The sequence below is a fragment of the Calypte anna genome, chromosome 3 (genome assembly GCF_003957555.1).
Source record: "Calypte anna isolate BGI_N300 chromosome 3, bCalAnn1_v1.p, whole genome shotgun sequence".
Lineage (NCBI taxonomy): Eukaryota > Metazoa > Chordata > Aves > Apodiformes > Trochilidae > Calypte > Calypte anna.
Window position 1 is genome coordinate 72513991 of NC_044246.1, and position 24957 is coordinate 72538947.

General features: G+C 37.0%; 1 protein-coding gene across 2 annotated transcripts in view; it reads left to right on the forward strand.

Annotated features, from left to right (window-relative positions):
* Positions 1-3408: 3408 nt before the first annotated feature.
* Positions 3409-24957, forward strand: part of HACE1 (HECT domain and ankyrin repeat containing E3 ubiquitin protein ligase 1) — a 44801-nt gene continuing 23252 nt past the window's right edge. The window contains exons 1-11 of one of the 2 annotated variants that reach the window (XM_030447100.1): positions 3409-3644; positions 7926-7980; positions 9139-9228; positions 10951-11055; positions 12400-12475; positions 12786-12917; positions 14101-14183; positions 16090-16186; positions 18513-18614; positions 19998-20104; positions 23830-23980. In XM_030447100.1, the coding sequence (XP_030302960.1) occupies positions 3551-3644; positions 7926-7980; positions 9139-9228; positions 10951-11055; positions 12400-12475; positions 12786-12917; positions 14101-14183; positions 16090-16186; positions 18513-18614; positions 19998-20104; positions 23830-23980 (1092 nt within the window). In that variant the 5' untranslated portion in view covers positions 3409-3550. Of the gene's footprint in view, positions 3645-7925; positions 7981-9138; positions 9229-10950; positions 11056-12399; positions 12476-12785; positions 12918-14100; positions 14184-16089; positions 16187-18512; positions 18615-19997; positions 20105-23829; positions 24077-24957 lie in introns of both variants that reach the window. The other variant, XM_030447099.1, reaches the window with a different exon arrangement.

Genomic DNA, 24957 nt, shown 5'->3' on the forward strand with positions numbered 1-24957 from the left:
ATTAGCAGCACCAGCAGCCTTTAGTGAAGCTGAATGTGAAGTGCTGCTGACTTGCCTACAGAAGTAGACCAAGGAGGATAGAACTCTGTTATACTGTTTATTTTACTTAAATAGAACACACATACTAATTTTTCTAAGCATGGAGATGTTTTGTAGTTGGTCCTTTTTCTTTCTTAAAACTGATGAAATTAGAAAGAAAAACACAACTGCAGAACATTTTGGTAGAGGTAAACTATGAAATAGGATGTGTTTCAAAACCATGAATAACATGATGACACCTCATCTATATCCTAGTGCATGTTCCATTACCTGTCTCTCTCCTTGCCTAGAAGAAACATGATGAAGTTGGGCCAACATTCTTATTGAAAGGGCTCCTCTACCCCATCAAGTATCTGCAGAATTATAAACCACACATTTTCCACATAATATTTTAAATGAATACTTATTTTTGTGCTCCAGGAAGTGGATATAGGCTCCATTTTTCATCTTCCTGGGGAGTTGAGGCTGTCATCTGGGTACCTTAGGAGCTTTCTTAGGAGCATCAGGCAGTGTTATAATATGTTGGGGTTTTAAAAGATACATAGGCAGGTTAGCAACCTGCTTTCCTAAGCCTGACCCTTCATTTGATTTCTCTTCTTCTTTCCTCTTGCTAAAGGGTGTCACAGAATTTAAACAGCTACCCTGTTCTTATCTGCTATCTGTAATCTGTAATGACTGATTCCTAAGAAGCACAAATTCCTTTTATTCATCATCAGGGTGTGTCAAACTCACATGTCTTGCCTACATAATAAAAATCCCATTTGCCTCCTAAAAAACTCTGAAAAATAGATCTAATAAAAGGACTGGAAGACACCTGACAATTTCCTAGAGAAGACTGGATGCCTTGTAGGTATTAGCTTGAGCCAGGATCTTCTTGATGCAGGACACTCTTTTTAACAGATAAAGACAGTAAGTTTTAAGCAGTTAGGTATTTAAATTTGACACATGGAATTAAATATTGCTGAACTCTTAATTTCTAGTCTGCTGCAATATTCCATGTAATACTAACTAGTAGAAACATGCATCTAACAAACTGTTAGTTATTAAAATTGTATTCAAATAAAGAAGTATATGCCTATATCTTATTTAGCTCATATCTTATTTATACAAATAAAGCTTTAGTTCTTGTTTAACTTACTAACATTTTCAAAATGGAAAATCTGAACATCATCTTAGGGTATAGAGTTGTTTTTTTGTACAGTGCTGTGGGTATTTAGAGAATTTATTTTTGAAAAATGGAACATTTTTTTGACATTTTCACAGCTTTCCATCACCCCAACACCAACATTAAAAATCACCATATAATTTTATTTCTCCACAACAATTCTGTACTTTCAGTTAAAATTATGCTCTCCACATTTTGAATTATCTATATTACATAAATAGCTAATATTTCTGGTTGAGATTGGGAATTCTTTTTAAAATACTGTCATATAAGTAATAAATATCTAGTATTTTCCACAGAATTTTAGGAAGGGTCAACCAGTCATCCCTGCATTCCAAAGTAAGATCAAGGGATCTATATCACTCCCCTTATTTGCTCCTCTTTCAAATTTTCTAATTATGTCTCCTCAGATGTTCTACTTTGCCACCTGCTCTTTCCTGCTATCAGGAAATATTTTGCTAGTATGAAAACTAATTCTAAGCTACAAGCAATTTGAGGACAGTTAGGAATTTCTTGAGGTAGATACAACTTTTAGGTATTTAGTTGTCATCTATGGATTTTCTTTCCATGTGCCCCTCCAGTGTATATTGTTTTTCAGCAATAATCACATCTGGCAAGAGATGCTGAACTCTTTTTCTTTGGTTCTGAAACTAATCATTATGTGCTTCATTCACTGTCCCCTTGCTTGACTAGAGAGAGACAGTGAGCATTAGATTCCCATCTCCTCTCTCCATGCTGCTCATTGTTTTCCCACTTGTCTAAAGTCCTTTCCAGTGTTTATTTTCCAGATAGCAGAGCTCCAGCTCAGTTCTCACTGACATGGAAATCGATCCATATATCTTCATTGCCCTTGTCCTTTCTGAACCTTTTCCAATTCTTAGATCTCTTTTCTCCAATTTAATCTCTTGTTTCCAATTTATCCTTCCAGGTCAGAGTCATTGGAACATGTACAGAATGAAACAATGAAATCATTGCACAGGATCAGATCGTGGCAGATTCCTCTGGATTACTTCACACTTCTTTGCATTCAGAAGTAGATCATTAAAACAACTTGCTGGGGTACAATTAACCCATGATTTTTATGTTCTTACCTTAAAGCATTTTCATGTAACCCACACTTCCCTGGTTTGCCAAGATTACATTAAATAGCACCTCAAGCATCATTAGGGCCAAAATACCTTTTTTCACACTTGACAACAAGGATTATCCCACCCAAAGAAGAACTGACAGGTGCTCCCTGACAGCTGTTTCCTTGTTGACTCTTGGGTACCTACAGTCTTTGTTCTGGCACTTTTGCTGGAATTTAAGTTACACTTGCTGATAGCCTCACAGTTTTTCTTCCTCCACATTGGCAGGTGCTAAACCCGTTGTTTTTGAACCCCTCTTGTCCTCCATCAATCAATCTCAGCTAGGTCTTGGCAAGTTTGAGGGGGGAGTTCATGATGCAGAGCTGTTTGGAGAGCACCAAACTGATCATTTTGTCTATTCCGAAGAGTGCCACAAATTCTCCTGGGATTTGTATATTTACATTTACGTTATTTGTATATATACATTTTGTATGTATATTTTGTATTGTCTACCTTATTGCAACTGGGAGTGACAACAAACAAAGAAACAAACAAACAAGGACATTGTTCAAAAACATTTGTTCTTTGCTTCTCATGCCTGACTTTCCAGGTAAGTGCTATTATTAAATGCTGGGTGTAATTTTTTTAGGTTACAGCTCTTAAACCTTCCCTTTTTGACGTTTTCTTCTGAAGGGTCAGCAAAGCCCATCGCACTTTTCACCCTTGCTACGGGCTTCCTCCATCGTTTTCAGTCACCCCTCAGGTTTAAAACCCCGAGGGTCCGGCTGTTAAGGACCCATTTTCCCCAGGCCTGGTCCATCTCTGCTCAGCACCGCAGCTCGGCTGCAATTTCAGGGCAGGGATTGCCGAAGCTCTGCCCCATCCTGCCGGGGCGCTTCTGCCGGGCGCCATTCCCTCCTGCAGCGCCGGGCAGACGCGGGCCGCCAGGCCACGCTGCGCACAAGCACTCAGCCCTTTTCTTTCTAAAAAAGCCTGTAAAAAGTCACACCTGCATTCCACAGGAAAGTTTTATCTATTCCCCCACACTCCCATCTCCCAGGGAAAGATTAAACTGAAATGAGCGCCACCGACTCTCCGCAGGAGTCGCCTACGAGCTCCGCCCACCGTGCATGCGCGGAGCCGCCCGTCCCGCTGAGCATGAGCAGAGGGCCTGGGTCTGGTGGCGGCCTGGGGAGGTTCCGGACCGACACCGCCGCCATGGGCTGAGCGGCGAAACGGTGGCGGGGTGGTGGTGGGCGGCGGGGGGGTCATTGGCTGCATGCTGGGCGCCCCGAGGATGGAGAGAGCCATGGAGCAGCTCAACCGGCTGACGAGGTCCCTGCGCCGCGCCCGCACCGTGGAGCTGCCGGAGGGTAGGAGAGGGGCGGCAGGGAGGCGGTCTGTCCTGGGGCAGCGGTCTGTCCCAAGGCATTGGTGGCCTCCCCGGTTCGGTTCGGCCCGGCCTGAGTCCGCTCGGTGGGTGTCGAGCTGAGCCGGGGCTGTAGCACAGCACGGCCCGGCCCGGCGGGGTGGCTCGGGAGAATGGAGACCTGATCCCTCCTTTCGCCTCTGATGAGGGGCTTTTGGAAATTTGTGATGGCGATAACAACAACAACAACAGCGATGGCTTCCCCCATCCTCCCCTTCCTGTCCCCGGCATCTCGGCCCGGGCTGCCCCTGCCCGCTGCCGCCGCCCCGGCTCCCGGGTGAGCAGGGGATCTGGGCTGCTAGACCCCCTTTCCACCCCCTTTTAAATCCTTCGTTAGATAACTTCATCAGTGACACACTCATACTGGCAAATCTTTGGTGTTTTTTGTTTTTTTTTTTCCTAAGTAGTGCTGAAATTTGTTTGAAAATGTGTTGTAAGTCACTGACACTGGTCACAGCCTAATTTTTTTTGGCTCTAAGCTATTGCTCGCTGGTGCGGGATGGGCTTGACAGCAAAGCTTCAGCCTCTTGTAGCGAGTAGTTTAGTCTTCCAGATAGGTCCAGCCTTAGGGAAGACTTAAACCCAGAGAAAGCTTTTAGGTATGCAAAAGTTTCTGGTTTTAAGCCATATGCTTGTCATTGTGCTTTCTTCAGGGTTTATTTTTATATACCAGTGTTTTGGCTGTCTGGCTGTCAGCCACCTTTCATCTCTGGTGGTGGAGGAAAGGGAGTAGTAGTATTTTGTTTTATTTATGTGTTGCCTCTTCGGACTTCTGGCTGTTGCATATGGACTTCCCTCTACACCGAGCTGGCTACACCCTTTCTTTACTGTCACCTGTCAACAGTGTCAGTGGCTGCCAGCAGAGTTGCTCATGGATTTCACAGAATGACAGACTAGTTTCAGGTGGATTTTGGCTGAGTCTTGTAAGCTTTTGAATAGCATCAGTGAAAACTGATGTAATACTGTTAATGTTAGCTCAGATTTATAGAAATAGTGTAGTGGCACCAGTTTGACTAATAAGCAATGGATGTCATGGGTATTGCTTAGCACAGCCTATACCAGTTGAAGCTGCTTTAAGTTTACTCCAGTACTAGTGTAGGCAAAGTAATTATGAATTTAATATTGTCTGTATTCTTTCCGTCTTGGGCATTATTATCTCCAGGATACCATCCTTTTGGTTGTCCAAGTGCAAGCCCTGTGACCTCTGTAACAACTGCTTCTCCTGCCCTGTACTGCAAAAGGAATGCCAATCCTATGCATTCTCTAAAAATTGCATGAAACAAATCACAGCAAGCCTGAAATTAGGGCATTACAAGAAAACCTCAATTCAATGGCCTTCTAACTTCCGGTGGATTTTAGCTGATCACGTTTTCTTTCTTGACCTTGGTGTTCCTTGGGTTCATGCAGGCTTGCCCAAACTCTTGAGAAACAGGTTGGGGTTGTAGTGTTTTGCTCCAGACATGTACTGACAGCAAACCACCACCAGTCAAGTATGACATGCAGTTTGGTGGCTTCTTGTGGGCTGTGTCTGGCCTCCTTAATTATGATTTTTTTTCCCCACATATATTTGAATAGATTTTGTTTGAGAGATATATGGTTTAGGTCTCCATCCTTAAACTAAGAGTCATAGTACTCTCTTAGGAAGTGGAGATGTATGTTTGAACTTTCTTATGCTGAAGAAGTTACTAAATCCAGGTATTTAATTTCCTCTCCATGTGCTGTAGCCATTAGAGTATCATATCACTGGTGCTCGTACTTATTTTAAACTGTGATCTCTGCCAAATTTAAGCCAATATCTCTTATGAAGTAAAATAATAAGTTTATCTTGTCAGGGCAGGATAGCTGATGAATTTTAAGTGTTTATTTTTTTCTTTGTTAAAGCAAGCATTAACATTTGAGTCCAGTGCCAGTGAATACTCAGAGCTGACCTTGCCTGTAGGAAATGATATTGGCTGTCTTATCAGTCTTCTGAATGTTTTTTTCTATGCACTTCAGAGCTTGACATAAATTTCTGGATTTTGCTGTTAAGGCTCAGTTTCTGAAAACTAGGTGTTGTGATCCAAAGCTGTAGGTTTAGGCCCTTTGTTGTCTCTGACTTTACATTTTGGCTGCTTTTTTTGTCTTTTGATGTTCATGACATGAAATGCAAGCAAGTCAGATAAATAAGTTCTGGAAGTGCATGAGGCATGTACTGGGAGAAATCTGAATGTGCTCCACATTGTAGATTCTGTTTATAGACTAGCAAAAGGCTTAAATTTTTAACAACTTTCATGGCCCAATTACAATCATATTTAACTATTGTCTTTTTTATCTTTTTCAAGATTACTTGTGTGGTTAAATTTAATTAGGATCAGTATTAAGCATTTCAGTTAAGTGTGCTGGTATATTTAAAGTTGGTGGGGTGTTTGTTTTTTTTTTTTTTGAGTGGATCTCTTTAATAGGGCCTGATTTTGAGAAAATATAAGCATATCATGCTCAGATTTAGTTGGTGCTTTCAAGTCCTGTTTTGGTTTCAGCTGGAGAGCTTTATTTTCCTGCCAAGAGATCTGTGGAACAGATCTCAAGCAATGATTTTTTTTTTTTTCCCATTTGTATGTTTTGGGAGCTAATAATATATACATTTTAAAAAAGTGATCAAATCTTAGTCACAATTGATATCTTTATATAGCATCTCTGACTGACTTTATTTCCAGGACTCTCTCTGCATGTTTCCCATCCCTCCCTGAGTGTTCCCTCCCCCAGCATTCAAATTCTAGTGGTGTAAGTTGGGGATGGAGTTGTCTCATGCTCACAGAGCTCTGTTATAAGGAACAATCTATAAACAATTCTAACTTTTGAACCTGATTTTGGTTAGAATAACTCTTGGCAGCTTTGAAATGTTGTTTGGTGTTGTGTCTCTTCTGCCATAAATTCACCGTAAGCAACATTGATTTAATTAAAAAAAAAAAAAACCACAACAGAATTAATGTGATCTGGATTTGAATATGACACCTCCAGTGTTCAGAGGTAATGGTAGCCTAGCATTTCTTCTTTTGTTAGCTACAGACAGACTGCTTCTAATAGTGGGTAGCAGCACTAATTGTGGGGCACTGTAGAGGAATAATGAACAGCATAGCTGCAGCATGGTAAGTGCTTCTCTGACTCTGAAGAACTCTTTGTTTAATATTTGGTACATGCCAGCTCACCTAACTAGTAGGTGAGGTAATGAGCGTATAGAATCATGGTATGTAAAAGTACAAAAATACTCTTTCATGTGGTATGTAAAAGAGATGAGAAGCTACACTTGTTTTAATTCTGATTGCTTTGTAACTTTGCCATTTGAGTCAATTAAGGTGATGAAGAAAAAGTTAAAATAAAAGTTCTATATATCCATATCCTGGAAACATGTACCTGGGTTCTCAAAATGTGTTTCCTCTTGTCATAATACAGCGTTTATGGGGAGAGTCTGTGTATTCCAAATAATGGGTAGTTTTCATCAAGCTAGAAAATATAATCATTATATGTAATTAATAATTATGAGTAGTTATTGTACTTTAATATTATTATTTTAAGATAACATTTTACTCTATAAAGTCTGTAAGTGACCAGACAGGCATGTCATACCCATACAGTGTGCTGGTACATGCAGCAGCAGTATTGTCAGACTGTGGCGCTGAAGGCAGTCTGTTCTTAGGTCTGGTTTGGATCTTTGAGTCCTGGCCTTTATTAATTGCCTTCAAATATAGAATATGAAACTGATTAAAAAATAAAATGGAATATGTGGCATTCAGAAGTTTAGAGAGAAAAATGGTATAGCTATGGAGTACTGGTTTGAAGAAATCACTTTTAGAAACTCCTAGGTATAGGGGCTATGGAAGTCACCTTGGAACACAGGAAAATTTCCTATAGAAATAAGCTGTTTATTTTTGTTAATGCATATTTCTGAAGTACTCTGACTTGACATATTTGTCAGTCTAAAGAAATTTCTGTTGCACTGAAAATTCTGTCATAATGACTTTGTAAAGGAGAAAGGCTGCATTGAAATTTCATGTATTTCATGTTAATAACCTCTTCTTTTGAAGTATGATGGCTTTTTCTTTGTAATGAAAATTTAAGTACATATAATGTGTGTAAAAAGAATGATCTGTTGAACAATGAACACCATAAATGTTAAGTAAGTGTCACTGTATAAAATTTTACATAAAAGATTTCTTTATGGTAATGGGATAATTTAATTTCTTCACAGATAATGAAACTGCTGTCTATACACTAATGCCAATGGTTATGGCTGACCAGCATAGGTGAGAGCTTCTTTAAATTTTTATTTTCTATTTTAAAAAAATTTATCATCTGACCAACCAGCATGTTTGCTGGAGTTGTAGCTTCTAGAGCACTCCGAGTGATTCTGCTGCTGAACTGCTTAGAGAGTTTCTGTAGCTGAAGTTAATCACTGCCTGTGTGCATCCCAACATGTTCTTACCTGAGTGATTTTTTTCTTACCTGGGATTTGTTCTGCTGATGCACATACACAATTTTTTTCTAGAATAAGAACAAAAGGATTGGTTGGCAGCTGGCTTGTAGCTCGGTGTGCATTTACTGATGACATAGAGGCTCTTAGTCTCATCAGACATCTTAAAGACATGGATTATGATTTTGGCAATGAGATTGATACTTCTGGGATTCCTCAGATGAGCAGCTGCTTCTCTTACCCAGCTGTCCTCAAAGTCTTTGAGACCTGAGGGTGGTACAGTGCCAGCTAAGTGGTGCTACCTACTGCTGTGTTCTGTGGGCAAGCAAGTAGTAAATCTTACTGAAATTGCAAACTGTTTATCTAATCAGATAAACATTCTGCTATATAATATGTTGTTGATGCATGCAAGGGTTTTAAATTATGTGATTGGCTCACTGGAGGCTGCAGTTTTGCCTGTTTTGAAATATTTTTATTAACTAGTGATGTAGTATTTTATCTTTACTAATTCATTAGGGCATCTACATTTCTTATTATGTTGGCATATCATGTGTTCTTCTACTTAATTATGTTGTTTGCACATACCAGAGTTCCTTTTGAACTTGGAAAAACTGTTGGATATCTGGTTAGGGTGTCTGTGTTGGGATAAGGAAGAAAATGGTGATTTTTTTGTTTTTCATACTAAAGCTATTGATGTCCTTGTTTTCCATATTTATAAAGAAGAGATGTAGCCATCAAGGGTAATTCTTACTAGTTTATATTTGAAACAGTTGCCCAGTGTCCCAGTTGATCTTTTATGGACAGGTAAGCAGTGAAAGATTGCACATTAATATGCAGATGCTTGAAAGCTGTTGGATCGCTTGTTTGGAAATTAGAGAGAAAAGAAATAGAGATCCAGTAAGAAAGAGAGATCTTGTGTAAAAGTTATAGTACATACTTTGCTTGCATATTGCGAGATGTTTTTAAATTAAAAATATATTTCTGTTTCAAGGTCTGTCTCAGAGCTGCTATCAAATTCAAAATTTGATGTGAATTACGCATTTGGACGTGTGAAGAGAAGTTTGCTTCATATTGCAGCAAAGTAAGACTTACTTGAGTCCAGTCCAGAAGTTAACAATGAAAGTATTACCACAAATCTAAGGCACCAATGTAAGCTGGAAAACTCTGTAGTATCAGTTAACGTTTTGTTTTTACACTTCGTTTTTGTATTTTGTTTGTTCTTTTAGCAGTGTCCTAGCCCAGGTTTTACACATGGTATCAAATAATTTTCCAAATTTTACCAAAGGAAGTCTTGGTGGATCCTTTTTTTTTTCCTTTTTATGAAAAATCAGTCTGTGAAGAAATGTAGCCATTATGTGTATCCTGCATAGCTGGGTTACTCTTCCCTTTGTAGGTTTAGAAAAAACCTTGTCTTCAGGTGCTGCTTGTTTTTAAAGTATTTTAAAAAAACAGGAAAGCACTTGTATGTTCATTGGGAAGCAGCTGTTTCAAAGTACTTTATTTGACCATAACTGAAGGAGATATTATTTATCTCACTTGCTTCCAATAATTTTTTTTTCTATCCTGTGTAAGGGACTTAAGGGCAAATTTCAAGTCTGTGACTTAGATTATTTATGCTGCTCTTCAATTGGGATAAATCTGTATTGCCAAGAAACAGACAGATTGACATAACTTTAATAGAAATGAGCCAGATATTTTTTTTTGAATGGCCTTTCAGGAAACTAAACTAATGAATGAATGTTCTGTATTTGAGTCCCAAAGTAGTAGTGCTGCATATATATAGCAAGTATTTGGGCACAATGAAGGCAGAAGTTCCAGCTTTCTAAGAAGACTATTTTAGAAATATCTGTTTCCCAAACATTCCATCTCAGCATTGTATGCTGCTTGTATGAAATTTGTATAGAGGAAGTACTTAAGGAAAAAGCATGCAAGCAAATTTTTAGCATAATCTTAGAAGTATATTTGAAAGCTGTATTTATTGAGCGCAAAACCCAGGAAACTCTGTTGCTCTTACTTTGTGGATTCTCTTTTAGCTTGGCCAGTTGTGTTTTTAAGAGGTCATTGTCATGCTGGTTTTGCAACTTATTGTATAGCTGGTCTTCAGTTCCTTTGGGTTGTTCTGTAGCAGTTCTGCCATTGGGAAAACTAGTAACAATGGATAAGCTGGACTTGATGGATACAAAAATACTGTATATTTGTACTCCTGATCAGTTCTTCCTCTTGAAGCGTTCAAGAGTAAGAGATACATGTATAACAAAGATTGTGGTTTTGGTGACATTGATGATCCTGAAGAGCTGCTAAGTAAAGCAAAAGTAAAAGGGATTGCAGATTCTCAGCAAGTAGCAAAGAAATATTTGTATGAGTTTTACAGTTTTTTTCACATTTAAACATTTAAATTTAACTTCCATACACTGAAGTGTAACAAAAAAAAAAAAAAAAAAAGAGAATTGCTGTTTAGTGGAAAAAACAGTCCTGTGAATATATTAAAGGTGAGAGGAAATAGTAAGCATAATATTTTAAATAGTTGGCAGCCTTAAAGATTCACTGTTGGATTTTAAAGTCACTAAAATCTTGCAGAAGGTGAGCATCAATTTATTAGCACAAGTTATGATCAAGTTAATTCTCACTGCCTTTAAATGTCTTTTCCTTAGCTTTGTGTAATTTGAACTATGAGGGTGTAAAAAGTTTTTAAGAGTTCCTACTGAATGTAATCTTTACATAGTACTGCTATTGTCTTTGTCAATATAGATGTGGTTAATAAATATCCTGATAACAGTTTTTCCCTTCCTTGTTTTGTTCTTAGCTGTGGATCAGTTGAATGCCTTGTTTTATTATTAAAAAAAGGGGCAAATCCAAACTATCAGGACATTTCGGGATGCACACCTCTCCATTTAGCAGCAAGAAATGGGTAAGAAAAAAGTTTTTAAAACTCCTTAAGAAGGTTTTGCTTGTAATGCACTTGCACTGACACGTTCTGTAAAATTTTGGCGTAGTTCAGGAAAAGTATTTGGGTTTCACATTCAAAAATACGTAGCATGGAGGTTAAATCCGTATTTTAAATACTCAGAAAACAATTTTATGTGAAAAAAATTGTCTGAAGTGCTGATTTCAGTCAATCATTTTAATGTTTTCTGTGAAGCAGGAGCCTAGTGATTCTTACAACTGATCGAACAAGGGATGCATTCACCTTCCAATTAGTTAAGTAAGAAAAGATTTTGAAGAGGATACTGGGGGGGTTTGAAAGGTTTAGAGATTTTGTGTTTTTCTCAGAGGTTCTGCAAAAATTTTTATACTATGAAGCAAGGAATATAAAGTTTACCTGCACAATATTGGGCGAGGGGGGGGAAAAACAAAACAGTGAGACAACGCCTTTTTAAAGATCTTTAAGATCTTATTTCTTGAATTATATGCACGTGGAAGCATGCTGCTGAGAAAGGTAATATTGTCTTTTTAGAGCATGTATGTGTTACAGTAACTGAATTGTATCATGGCTGGTACTTCGAGTGAGGAGGAGGGAGTATTGTAGTGTTTAATGGCTTTTAGGCATGTGGGAGGAGTATTTGTAGGAGAGAAAAAAGCAGCCAAATGGTGCATGATGAAGTGCAGAAATACGCAGAGGAGGCAGTTTTGTGGCAAGGAGGCATAAGAAAGGTGAGAGTTACCAAATAAAAAGGAAAAGTAAGAATGGTCTCTAAAGGATAAGACACTTAGAGCATTAGAGAATATCAAAAGACTAAACAAAACCTGAAGTAGGAAAAACACTCCTACTTTCATCAAAGCAGTTACTGTACTTGCCAAAGATTTACACAGTGTTTTCAGCAAGTGTCTCATTAAATAAATATTTAGTGATGTACTGTAAATGTGGTTGCTGAAGTGTACAGATGATGATGAGCTTCCTGGTTTTCCATTAGCTGAACTCTAGCTTCTTGTCTTGAGAGTGTACATAGTTCATGTTGAGCTGAAGCTGTTAAGATGGTGGTTAAGCACTTTTATGCTTTCCACAAAAGCATTCAGCTACAGAATTGTGTTTATCCCTGTGTTGACATATGCTGGCTACTGCACGAGTGGCACTGCACGAGTCTATAGTGTACTGATTATAACTTTTTTATATGCTCAGTGCTGTACACCTTATAGAGGAAAACCTTCAGTGATTTGTACAATGATGGATTAGAATGAGTGGAACTCTGAGAAGATACTTGGTCTTTGTAAGGGTTTTCCTTGGGTGGGTTTTAATGTGTTGTTTTCTTTATAGACAGAAGAAATGTATGAGCAAGCTGCTGGAATACTGCGCGGATGTCAACATTTGTAATAATGAAGGCTTGACTGCAGTAGGTGTTACTTATTCTTATTGAATTGAATATTATTCTCTTAACTTGAATTAAGAAGATTTTAAAGAAAAATTTGAAGATTTTAATTTCTTAAGCTTCTGTCTTCTTACATGTAAATAAACAGAACTGCTCTATGTCTAGTGCCCTTAAGAATCAAAAGATGTGTTTAAAGCATAAGCATATGATAGCATTATTCAAAAATTCTCTTTGTGAAAATGTTGACAATAGTACAGTTAGGCTTAAAATAAGATTTGTGAAATACTTATATATGTTACTAAGGGAAACATTCATGTAATAATTTTGTACTTAGATTCATTGGTTGGCTGTCAATGGACGAACAGAATTGCTTCATGATCTGGTTCAGCATGTCAGTAATGTAGATGTTGAAGATGCAATGGGACAGACAGCCCTTCATGTAGCTTGCCAAAATGGACACAAGACAGTAAGTTTCTCAATTCTATTAACACTTTGGATTTGTGAAGAACTGGGTAAAGCCTCGGTGTTGTTGTGTGTATTTTTCTACAAACTTCAGGCTTGTCATGTACATGATAATAGTTATCATTAAGTGTGATGAGCTCTAATGTTTGTCTTAATATTGACTACATGCACTTCCATGGAAACAGCTAATTTATTCTTGTGGGGATTTGTGTGATTGATCAACCTTGTGTGATTGATCTCGGTATTCATGGGAGTTTAAGTGACTTTCTGTAAACTATTCAGCTGTTCTGTAGTAATTACTGCCTTGTTGATTGCATGTTTTGATGTAATGCTAAACATTTAAAAATGTTCTTCCTTTTTAGCATGCATTTGATTAATAATTGTGCCAGCTGTTGTGCGCTTTTTGAAATTTGAAATTAGTTTATTATGAATAAAAAATGAACGCAGAGTTGAGTCAGTTAGATATTTGACATTAGAAGTAAACAAGTTCATGTAGATTCTTTTCTTGGTCAGTGTGAATAATTTTTAGACTTGGCCTTGCCTGAGGACTGACTGAGTTTAGGCTCTGCTTGAATTTCCTTACATCCCTGTAGAATAGTGAACTTGAATTATGCAGATAGTTTCCAGGACTATTAACTGTTAAAAAAAAAAATAAAAAATCCAACAACAAAATCTTTCTACCCAGATCCTTTCTGTTGTCATTGTCAGAGAATTTGAAAGATGAAGTTCAGAGAAGCTGTTACCTATAGACTCCTCAACTTTGTGACTGGAATATAGCAAAACTTGTGTGAGAGTCTCATCAATGTTTTAATGTTTTGGATTTTGTTTATTTTTTTCTTCAGTGTATGTTTAAAACTTCAGCTTGTGATAACACTGTTTATGGCTGTCATTAATTTAAGGTTTATATCTCTAAGAAGTATCATTTTGCTTTTTAAATGGCTTGTAGTTCCAGAGGTCTTTGGGATTAGCTGAAGTTCAATAAAAAGCTTTATCATTAAAATGGAAAGTTCAAAGGGAGCTTTATGAATTCTGACAGCCGTGTAGTGCTTAGGAATGTTGGTTTTGAGATTCATTACTGAAAATTAAATCCTTCAGTGTAATTAGACATGCATTACACTGAACAGTTGCAAGCCAATAAACTTTTCTGCTGGTCTTTTTCTAATCCTGATGTTTTTTTTCTCTTTTAGACAGTGCAGTGTCTACTAGACAGTGGTGCAGATATAAACAGGCCGAATGTCTCAGGGGCAACTCCACTCTATTTTGCTTGCAGGTAAATATTCTTAACTTTTGAATACTGTGCTAGAAGTGAAATTGTTTTCTTTCCCTTCTGCAATACAAATTATTAGAAAGGAGAAAATTTAGGAAACATCCAAACTGACTGGTGTTTAATCTTGCCTCATGTTTGAATGTAGTTTGGTGACTCAGTGTAAATACTTGGTACCTACACCTTTTTCTTATAGACATGTTAAACACATAGGCATCTGTGTTCTAGTATGACTCAAAAATCAATGACTGCTGTGCTTTTTTTTCTGAAAAGATCTTTGAACCCAGATTATTTTGAGCAAAGTAAAAATGCAGCCTTTTATAAAACAAGTTTGATTATTCTTTAATATACACTGTGGTATTACCACATACATGAAATGTGCATCTGTGCCTTAAAAATTAATCACATATGATAAATAATAAATTACCTTTTTTAAAAAAAAAAGGTAATTGAAGCAATTCTGCTGTTTGGTTGAACACTTAAAATTTTATAATCCCTTTGTTTTGGCTTCAGCTTAATAGTTTACCCATGATTAAATGCTAATATAAACAAAAGGAGTACCAGACTGAGCTGGTGGCCTGCCAAGAGTTATGTTGTGGGAACCCTGATCTTTGAAGCTCTGCAGTTAGTGTGTGCTGACTCTTGATAGCTGAGAGGAAGGGAAAGGGAGAATGAATGACCGCTAGCTAGTGAATGCCTTGGTGCTTTGTTCAGGGACTAGTGCTGGCATCCTCTTTATAAGAAGAGCAACTTGCCTGGGTTGGAGGTTTTTAATGAGAAGGGAATTTGCTGCAAGTACAGTGGTGAAGTTCCTTTAGAAATTAATAGTTGGAGCAGCTGGCAGGGTGGAATGAACAGATTGTGAGGTAGAAATCGACATCTACATGTTACAAGTGCCAATTGGTGGTGTTGCCACCTGAGAAGAAAGGTTATAGGTCCCTGATGACAGGGAAAGCAGGATCTGGTAGCAGTGGCTGGTGATGGCTGGAGAAAGGGTATCAATGCTCTAAGTCTGACTTGGAAACCTGTTATTTTCAAGGTGTTGGAATGTGGCTTTGGTCTGGAGAATTAGAATGAAGAAGGGCCTCACGTAGGCCATGAGGCTTAGCCCCTTTCTGAGATCTGACTCTGAATGTTTGTTTACATTGGGGTAAACTCTAGTACATTAGATTAACATGTTGCTTTTTGAAGGATAATTACAAGAGGACTCATCTGGGAGCTACTGAGAGACCAGTGAAGCTACCTCCTGGCCCTCAGTTAATGTTGTCACTTTTCCTCCACCCTTCCGGAACCATTAGTGCAAGCAGCCATGGTGTGTTCCAGAACAGCAAATACTCACGCACATTTGTGTAAAAGGCATCCTGGCTTGTGATCTAAAACTTAATTGAAAAACTTTCATCTCTAACCTCAGTTGTTATGCTTTTTGTATCAGTATTATGCTTTTTGTATCAGAAAAAAAAATCAATCTTACTGTGGGTTAAGGCATAATTAGATTATTTTTTGTCCCAAATCTGGTAGGAGTGAGCAATGAACGTGGTGAGGGAAACTTTCTCTGTAAGGTAAAATGAGGATGTGAGTTGAGAAAGAGCCCATTTTGCAGAAAATGAAGCTCATACATACTTAGGAGGCTAGGCTAAGATGAATAATTTCTGAATGATGAGAGTGACTCTGGCTTGATAAATGGACCATACCTAATTTTGCATTGTGCTTTTGCAGTAGCTTTGAAAGGTGTTGGAAGAATGTAAGTGGCATTATCTTCTATCCTGTGTTTCTGTTTGGATTCGTACTATACCTATTTGTTTTCCTCTAGCTTATGTAGGTTTTGTTTGTTAGATGCAGTAAAGTCAGGTTTATCACTTGTGGTGGAACATGAATGCTGTATTAACTCTCTATCTTCTCTTCTTTTGAATAGCCATGGTCAGAGAGACACTGCACAAATTCTTTTGATGAGAGGGGCCAAATATTTACCAGACAAAAATGGTATTACTCCACTGGATCTCTGTGTACAGGTATTAAGTTAGCAATGCTCTTTTTCTGTGAAGATGTAACATTTACTACAGTGCCACCTGATCAGTGTTGTTAATTTCAAGGCCTATGAAAAAGGGCAGTCCTTTGGCAAAACAGAAATGGAAGTTTTTTGCAAGTAAGTTGATTGTACAGGCAGGTTCCCAGTTTGTACCACTTGCATTTTCACATCCCTTAAGACTTTGCAAGGTTGGAGCTCATGAGAAACAGAATTTGTAGAACTCTTTGACTAGACAGTTTGGGAATCCTTGGTATAATATTAACTTGCTTTAGTTGCCTAAGTGTTAACAAGTGAGAGGTAAAGACATGCAGGAAGAAATTATTTTTTTAAATCTCCCTATTGTATTTTTTCTTTTGAGGAGATATTACTTATAAAACAAAAAAAAAATTTACTCAATTACTTTTCAAAGGCATTCAGAATACTGTATCTAGGTGAGGAGTAAAACTCTTAAGCATTTTCAACTACTGTGCAAGCTTGCTAGGGTGTCTTCTCTTGATTTGTGAATGCTTACACATATTTCTGTATATGCAGTTTAAGGTCAGTGTGTAAATAATAAAATGGAGGAATTGAAGCATTTGAACCTTGCTAGTAATCTGCAGGTTAGAAAACTGTACTGGGAGCTTAAAAAGAAAACAGTGCACTTTGTGGACATCACAATACTTCAGTGCGTGTCATTAGTTTGGCAGGGTAAAATTGATACGTTCAGATCTTTTGCTACAGTAGCAGAGTATTTTAATCTCAAATTATTCTGAATATTCCTCTGGTCTAAGAGCTTCAGTTGAAGTAGCTGTGTGTAAGTGGTGGAGATCACTGTCTACAATACCATGGGATATTTTTAGAATGTTGAACTCTGAAAAAATGTATTTCATAGACTGAGTAAGATCTTGATCAAGCTAGGCTGCTTAAAACATTTATTTTTTGATACAAGAATCCTAATAAGTCCTCAACTTTTCTCCCTCAGAAGTGCCATGTCTCACTACTGAATCAACTGCGAAGCTCAGAGTTACATTTTCTTGTTCTTTATAACGGCAAAATGACATAAAACTACATGAAATGTAGTCAATTTTGAGGCTTTCTGCAGCCACAGACCTTTAGGACAGCAAAGCAGTGTGAAGCTAATGGGTACTATTCTTAGTTTTTCTGATTAGGGAATGTCTGCTTCAGCCTCCAGGTTTACAGTCCCTAGGGCACCACTTTGTACATTAGAATCCTGTGAATTTTTTTGGTGTGAGTAGTGACACCTGGTGTTTGCTGTTTTGTAGTGATGATTTTATTTGTTTCAGGTCATCTAGTTTACAAGTTTATGATACTAAGTAAAAAAGGCGAAACCAAAATATTTACATGGAGGGCTTTATCCTTTGCTACAGATTTTAATTCAGAGTAGATACATGTTTTTAGAAGACTGAAATTATAGTTTCATATACTTCTTATCAACATGGTATTACCTTGATTTTGAAGAACCAACTTTTTATTAAGTCTTGTGGATTCTGTGTGGTTTTAATTTTAATACTTAATTTGATGATACCAGAAGAAAGTAAATCTGTTTAATGAATCTATTATCACTGAAGCAAGTTATAAACTCATGCAAAGAGAAGCGTCTGGAGTTGTAGCATGTAATACATCATATGTTCATCTTTCCAGTGTAGAATTTGAGGTATATCCAGGTGTTAGGTGTTTGCTTAAAAATGCAACTGCATTGATACAGGTAAGCCACAAATTCAAGTTCTGGTCTTTCAAAAAAACCCCAAAACATTTATCTAAAAAGACTGTGAAGTTGGTTTGAGCTGCTGGCTAAGGCACAAGTAGAATCGTATTTGTGTACTAAAAAGTGAAATAATCCTTTCATGGATTCTGACTTCTTCCTTTAACAAGTCAGATTTGTTCTTTTTGAATGTTTCAGAAAATATTTGTTTTGAAGGATTAGATACTGTGTGTAAATAGATGTGTGTCATTCATTACAATGAGAAGCTAAATATTGCACTGTTCTAAACTTCTGGGAAATCGGTAGGTGTTAGATTAGGTGTTCAAATGTATCTTTGGCTTTTTAAGTAGGGAAGTGTTTCAAAAACAAGAAAGGGAGGAATTAATATGTGAGTCAATATGCTGAAAGAAATTGATTCCATCTTCTATAAGTTTTGTAATATAACTTTGATACATTATTGAATTTCAGTTTATTTTAGGATTGGATTTCTTCATTAAGCATTCAAAAATTAATAATCACCAATAGACCTTAATGCCAGTCATAGCATAAACCCCAATTCTAATGTTTCTTTTAATTAAATTTTTTTTAACTATTTATTGCTTTTTAGGGTGGATATGGAGAGACTTGTGAAGTCCTAATACAATACCATCCTCGACTTTTCCAGACAATAATTCAGATGACACAGAATGAAGATCTACGGGAAAACATGGTAATATGACACTATGTGTTTTATAGCTACTGATCCCTCTGTCTCGTAGAGGTCTGAATGCTTAATATGAGTGTCCTGATTAGAAGACACTACCAGCAGTTGACTAACAATGTCACAATAGTTGGCCCCTATGCACTTTTTTCCACCCTGTGGAAAATTTACAGTCATTACGTAGTTGTAAACTTAAGAATTTGATCTAAATGTGTAATCTGCTTTAATTAAGTGTTTTAATTTTGTATGTTTGCCAGAGTGATCTAGACAGAGAGAGAATTGCAAGAGCAGAATTGTTGTGGGATTCAATACAAAGATCCTGGTAGAGCATTCTATATATACAATTTCTTTGTGTAATAGGGCCTATTTTCCTTCATTTAGTGATTATCTGCAGATACCCACTTTGGATGTGTCTCCAAGGTTGAATCATCTAGAATGAACTTGAACATTGGGTGTATGAACACTCTTCTGTATGAAGTTGCATTGTACAATTAGAGTTTGAAAGACTGAAGCTGCAATTGCCTTTGGTTATTACTACTGTAGATTAAACTGTTCTTTTCCTTTTTCGGTGCATCTTCTTTACCTTGTTTCTTATTATGGCTAGTACAATTTAGAGCAAAGAAAAAGTAAGGAAGAGAATTCTTGTTTCTTGATTGTGTAGGGGGAAGGAAGCATGGGATATTTTTTTTTGTCCTTCCAGATCTAGCTGGATGTGGGTTTTTAATATATTATTTGCTTGAAAGTAACTGCAAACCACATCAGAGACTAATAAAAAGCCATACACAAACAGAAAAACAGAGAGAAAAGAAAAAGAACAGATTTATTAAGTATTGGCTGCCACTTCGCTGACCTTGGTTTGCTACATTTTTGAAGTTTTTATTTTTCTGTGTAATGCCATTGCTTTCACTACAAGATTGAGGATTTATATATCAAAAATGAAGGCAAAAATAAAGGTAGCAAGGACTCTAGGATCCTTGGGTCATCTACATAGTGTCTTAAACTGAGGAGTGCACAGGGGAGACAGGTAAATTATGAATTATGAAACTCCACTTATAATCTTTACTTTCAGAATTTGGGAATATATCCCACTCATTTTTACAGATGCAAATAAGTTGTTCTTACAAATTAATGGTGCAAGGTTAAGCATTCAGTGTTCATAGCATTCTATAGTATTGCACAGCCTGTAGTAAATACAGTGACACTGAAATGTGAATCCTTTCAGTAACCTTTGTAAATTGTAATAAAATGTTAACCAGTGTTAGATTAGACACTGAACAACATAGACCTACATTAATACTGCTAGATATTAATGCTGGGATGGTTATGTTCTAAATTAAATGCTGATCTGATGCTTCATGACACTGTGCAATTTCTTTTTTTCTAATGTATCAGTTGCGGCAAGTTCTGGAGCACTTGTCTCAGCAGAGTGAAAGCCAGTATCTCAAAATCCTCACAAGTCTTGCTGAAGTTGCTACAACAAATGGTCATAAACTGCTTAGGTAAGTGGGAGAGGACCATAAGCAGGCTGATAAGCTGCTACACGGTAGTTAGTGTAACTTAATACTTTTAATAATCTTAAACCTGCTGGGCACATGCTGGGATAGGATAGATGGATCTCAAGTCTGATTCTGTGTGACAGTGCCTGCTTGGATCACTGTATTCACAAGGGCTTTAGCAGAGAAAGTTGGTGTTCTTGTATAGCATCTGGCACCTGAAAACTTCAGTTGCACAGAAGTGTATTTCTGCTTGGTTAGTTTGGCTATGCCAGCTCTAGGAAAGGAATGTATTTAGTCACCCATCAATCATTCTTTTTTTCCCCCCATCTCTTCTCTTCAACATCTTTGCTTTCTCTATGCTTGCCTTGTATATTTGAGGAGAGTTTTGGTCCTTCAGACACTTTTCTGATGCTTGCCAGCTCTGATTTCCTTCCATGGCTACTAATATGTGAGACCAAAAATTTTCATCTAGCAGTGTGCTGCCTAAGCAGCAAAAAGAGCAGTTACTTGGGGAAAGCAGGCAAGCATGTTTTCCTAGCATGCTTTCCTAGTTTTTGGGGCATTTGTTTGAGGAAGTTTGTGCAAAACACCTCATCTGTAGTCTATTGGAACACCAATAACATTTTACTATATTCAATAGCGACCAGAATTTGCTCTGACTTTTATGCTTTATGAGAATCTTTTCCGAAAGTGGTCAAGACCCTGAAGGCATGACAGGAAGTTCCTTACTAATATATTCTGGCTGGCTTTTTGGAAAAGAGAAGCTTGGGAAGCTTCTTCCTTAACTGGAGAGGCCTGTCAGCATAGGTTGTAGAACCCATTCCTTAGATGGGTACCAAAGAATATATATATATTTAGTTCAAGATGCTTTTTTTTCTTTTCCCTTTTCCCTTTTCCCTTTTCCCTTTTCCCTTTTCCCTTTTCCCTTTTCCCTTTTCCCTTTTCCCTTTTCCCTTTTCCCTTTTCCCTTTTCCCTTTTCCCTTTTCCCTTTTCCCTTTTCCCTTTTCCCTTTTCCCTTTTCCCTTTTCCCTTTTCCTTTCCTTTTTTTTTTCCCATGGCCTTATCAGTAATGTTAAATTTGGGTGGAACTTGTAGCTAGAAGGTCAGAACTAGACAATGCTAGGAAATTAATTATTCTATCACAGTCTTTCCCTGATGGTGTTTGTTTCAGTGAATGAGCATAAAGGACTTAAACCCCTCAAATGTTTATGGTTAAAATGTATACACATAAATGACATTTTGTTCCTGCTGTAGCTGCTGTTGGGCTTCAACATTACATATTTCTTTGGTTTCCAGACTCCATTAGAGCAGAGAGATCTCCTACATATAAACTGATACAATGTAAAACCATTCTGCAAGAAAGGTTTTCAAACTTGCTTTGTATACAGACGTTGTCAGAAATCATGGTAGCTAGTTAGATAATATAAGACAGCTTTTATTTATACTTCAATAACTTCAGAGATAAGTTAGACTGTTACTATGTCTTTAGTTTTCATTTGTCACTGTTATTGCTCCTCTGTATTGAGCAGTATTCCTTGAAATGACTGTAGAAACCCTACTTATGAGCCTGTACTGTCTGAATTTGAGCTGGTATGTACTCTTGTAATGCTGCATCTGGGTTGACCAGCAGAGGCCGAGGACAAATTGGAAGCTTTTGCATTGAGCTGGATGAGCAGGTCTTTCCAGAGATGCCTGTACTTAGGATGTCCTATGGACTCTTATTGTCACAGTTCTCTAAGTATTTTGTAATATATCTATAGGGAAATGGAATTATTTTGTTTTTCTGTTACAAGAAACAGTTTAACAAAAAGTGTGTCTGTGTTATCTTCAATTCTGTTCCCTGTCAGAGGCTTCAGTCTACTTTAACTGTTTTCCTATTGCTTTAATGTTGAGATAATGAGGGTGAAATTAGTACTTGGTGAATACTGACCTCTGAGCTTAAGCTTCTTTCTGCTCTCTCCTCCTTCCAACAATTAGTATGTGAAAAGTACCCTGTACATTAAAACATCCAATAATATTATTCTGGCATGGCTAAACTAAAGAGTGGCTCATCAGTGTTAGTTTCCTGAGTGCTGTCCCACAACCTCTTGCTACTGGGTTTGTTGGTTATTTAGTTTGAAGCTGTCTTAAGTTGTTTTTTGTTAGGCTTCTAGCTTCTAGGTAGCCAGGAGTGCCATTGGGTTTCTGCTTGAATTCAAGCAAGGAACCTGTTTTATCATCATGCTATTGCCTCTCTCCAAAAAATAATTGCAGTATGGCATGATGTGGTCTTGTTGGTGCAGATTTGGCCTAGCTGAATTGCTAACAAATGTGCTAGTAAAAAGTCTGTAAGCTTTTAAAAGCACTTCAAGGTTTCTCTGACTATGTAAGTGCTCTTCTTGGAGACCAGGGAATTTAAAGTGAAATTTCACCAAGAACATGCTGCTGCTGAGGGATGAGAAACCTCAACTGGCATACAAGCAAGGGTTTTTCCAAATGCTAATCTGTGGCTGTGGCCAGAGCTTCTGGTGATAAAATTCTGTCCCATGAGTCAGGGAGTTTCTGTTACCTGCTTGAAAACTTAACCCTCCTGCTCTTGGGCTGTTTACTCTTTGTTTTCATTTCTTAGATTAGATTTACTGAAAGCTTATCTGGTTGAAATGTAAATTGTGACGAGATAGTTGTACTTTGTATATCAGTTTTGTAGAATCCTTGGTGTGTGGCTTTATAAAATTAACACCTCATTCACAGTCATTAAAATGCTGTGCTGTAAACAAGCTGTGTCATAGGGAAAGTGAAGTCATGATAAAAGTACTGTGATGTTATGACTGTTTTAGATTTGTCATGAATGAACTACTAATTGCATCAGAGGTTTGCAGCATCCTCTGAAGTGCCATTTTTCTGGTGTATGCTGATGTTATAGCTACAAAGCATGCTTTTAAGTTGCAAGTACTTTAAGGATATAGAATTGAATACATACATAATATTTGTAAAGTAGTAGAGTTCAGTAGAAAAAGTTTAAATTTCTTGCAGTTTTTGTTATGTGTTCAGGATAGAGGAATTCTTACTGCTTGGGTTTAAGGAAAGTAAACTAAGTTCAGTTTGATGGAGAATACACTGTATTGGTACAGAGTTCAGTGTTGGCCAGTTCAGTAAAGAAACCATAAAGCTTTTAATGTATTTATTTATTAGGTAAATAAAAACTTACTGTTGATTTTATTCTGTATCTTCTAGATGTTTCTCTTGAGCAGAAATGGTACCATCTTTACCATCCTCATCACTTACCTAATTGGGTTAGTTAATGGGCAGTTAGGAGAGTAGCTAGGTAAGGATGGGGTGTGGCAGAAGATCTGGTTAATCAGTACATTTTTACCATGCTGGATTGAAAAACATTTTCAATTGGACATACCAGTTTGTTCCAGACTTTGAGATCCTTACTTCACAAACTGAGATCCTTACTGTATTAAGTTGAATTTCTTACCTCTAGTTCATAAAAAGTGTACATGTGGATAAAGTACTTTGCAAGATCTGGAATTTGCTGTTCTTGTTTCACTTCTGGTTAAAACTTCTAGTACATTTTAGTGAAATTGTAATGCTTAATGTTTGACATTTGGGCTGGTGCAGAAATATTAAAGTTAATAATAAATTTAATAAAATAATATTGAAATGTTAGATTGCTTACTCCTTAATGTACTGAATTGTTTCATCTAGGAAAAGAAACATAAATATTTTGTTTTTCTGCTTCCAGCTTGTCCAGTAATTACGAAGCCCAAATGAAGAGTCTCTTAAGGATCGTGAGGATATTTTGCCATGTCTTTCGCATTGGCCCATCCTCTCCCAGTAATGGAAATGACATGGGCTACAATGGAAATAAAACTCCAAGAAGTCAGGTGTTCAAGGTCAGAAAAGTATATGATGTTGTTAGGAAGATAGACGTTAAAGAGATGAATTTCACAAAGCATGCATTCATTAATCAGACATCTCATGAACAGGAAGTAAGTTTGGTTGATGTCCCTATCCCTTCTTAAGTTAAGTCTACCTCTTTCCTTCTCCTTAATGATATTTTTTTCTACTGGATTAGTTTGGCCACAACGCACCTCTCATCTTATGATTTCTGTTTATTTCCTGTTTAATGTGTTGTTTATTAAATGCTGAAGGCTTAGTTACCCAGCTGATTTTGGTAAACTTCGTTTTTAGTTCTGTTTTATTTAAGAGTGTAGTAATCTAAAAATCTGGTAATATGAGTGCAATAGATTTTATTAATGTAATTTCAAAATTGTATTTGAGGAATAATTAGGATTTCTGATCATTCTGTTTTACCCAGCTTCATGGGGTAAATGAAAATAATTTAAGTCTTAATCTGTCCGTTGTTTTCACTGTGATCTTGAAGTTTTTTCCAAAGTTGTTCTTCAGTGTTATTGTTATATGCTTTGAAACATAGCAGCTTACTACTACCTTCTCAAGGTTGTTGATTTATAGTTGTTTTCAGCTAGACTATTTAAAAACCAAGCACAAATGTTTGGCTTTCTGGTAGTAAAATAGTTTTAATAATAATAATAGTTTTTAATAACATTTAATAGTTTTAATAGTTTAAACATTTTAATTACATTTTATGTAACAGATATAAAACTTGATTGTGAAAAGCTTGATTGTGAAAAATATTGTGTGCAAAAGGTAATGCATTTTACAGTATGCAAAGCAATAACTGTCATTAAAAGTTGTTCTCTAAAATATGTTGAGTTGGGTTGGCATATCGTGAGTTTAACCAGATTTCCTTATACAGCAAACAAAGTCCTACCCAAATCACAAGAATTCTTTTATTAAAGATGTGTTAATGAAAATTGTTTTAAATGTACCAGATTAAACTAAAAGCAGA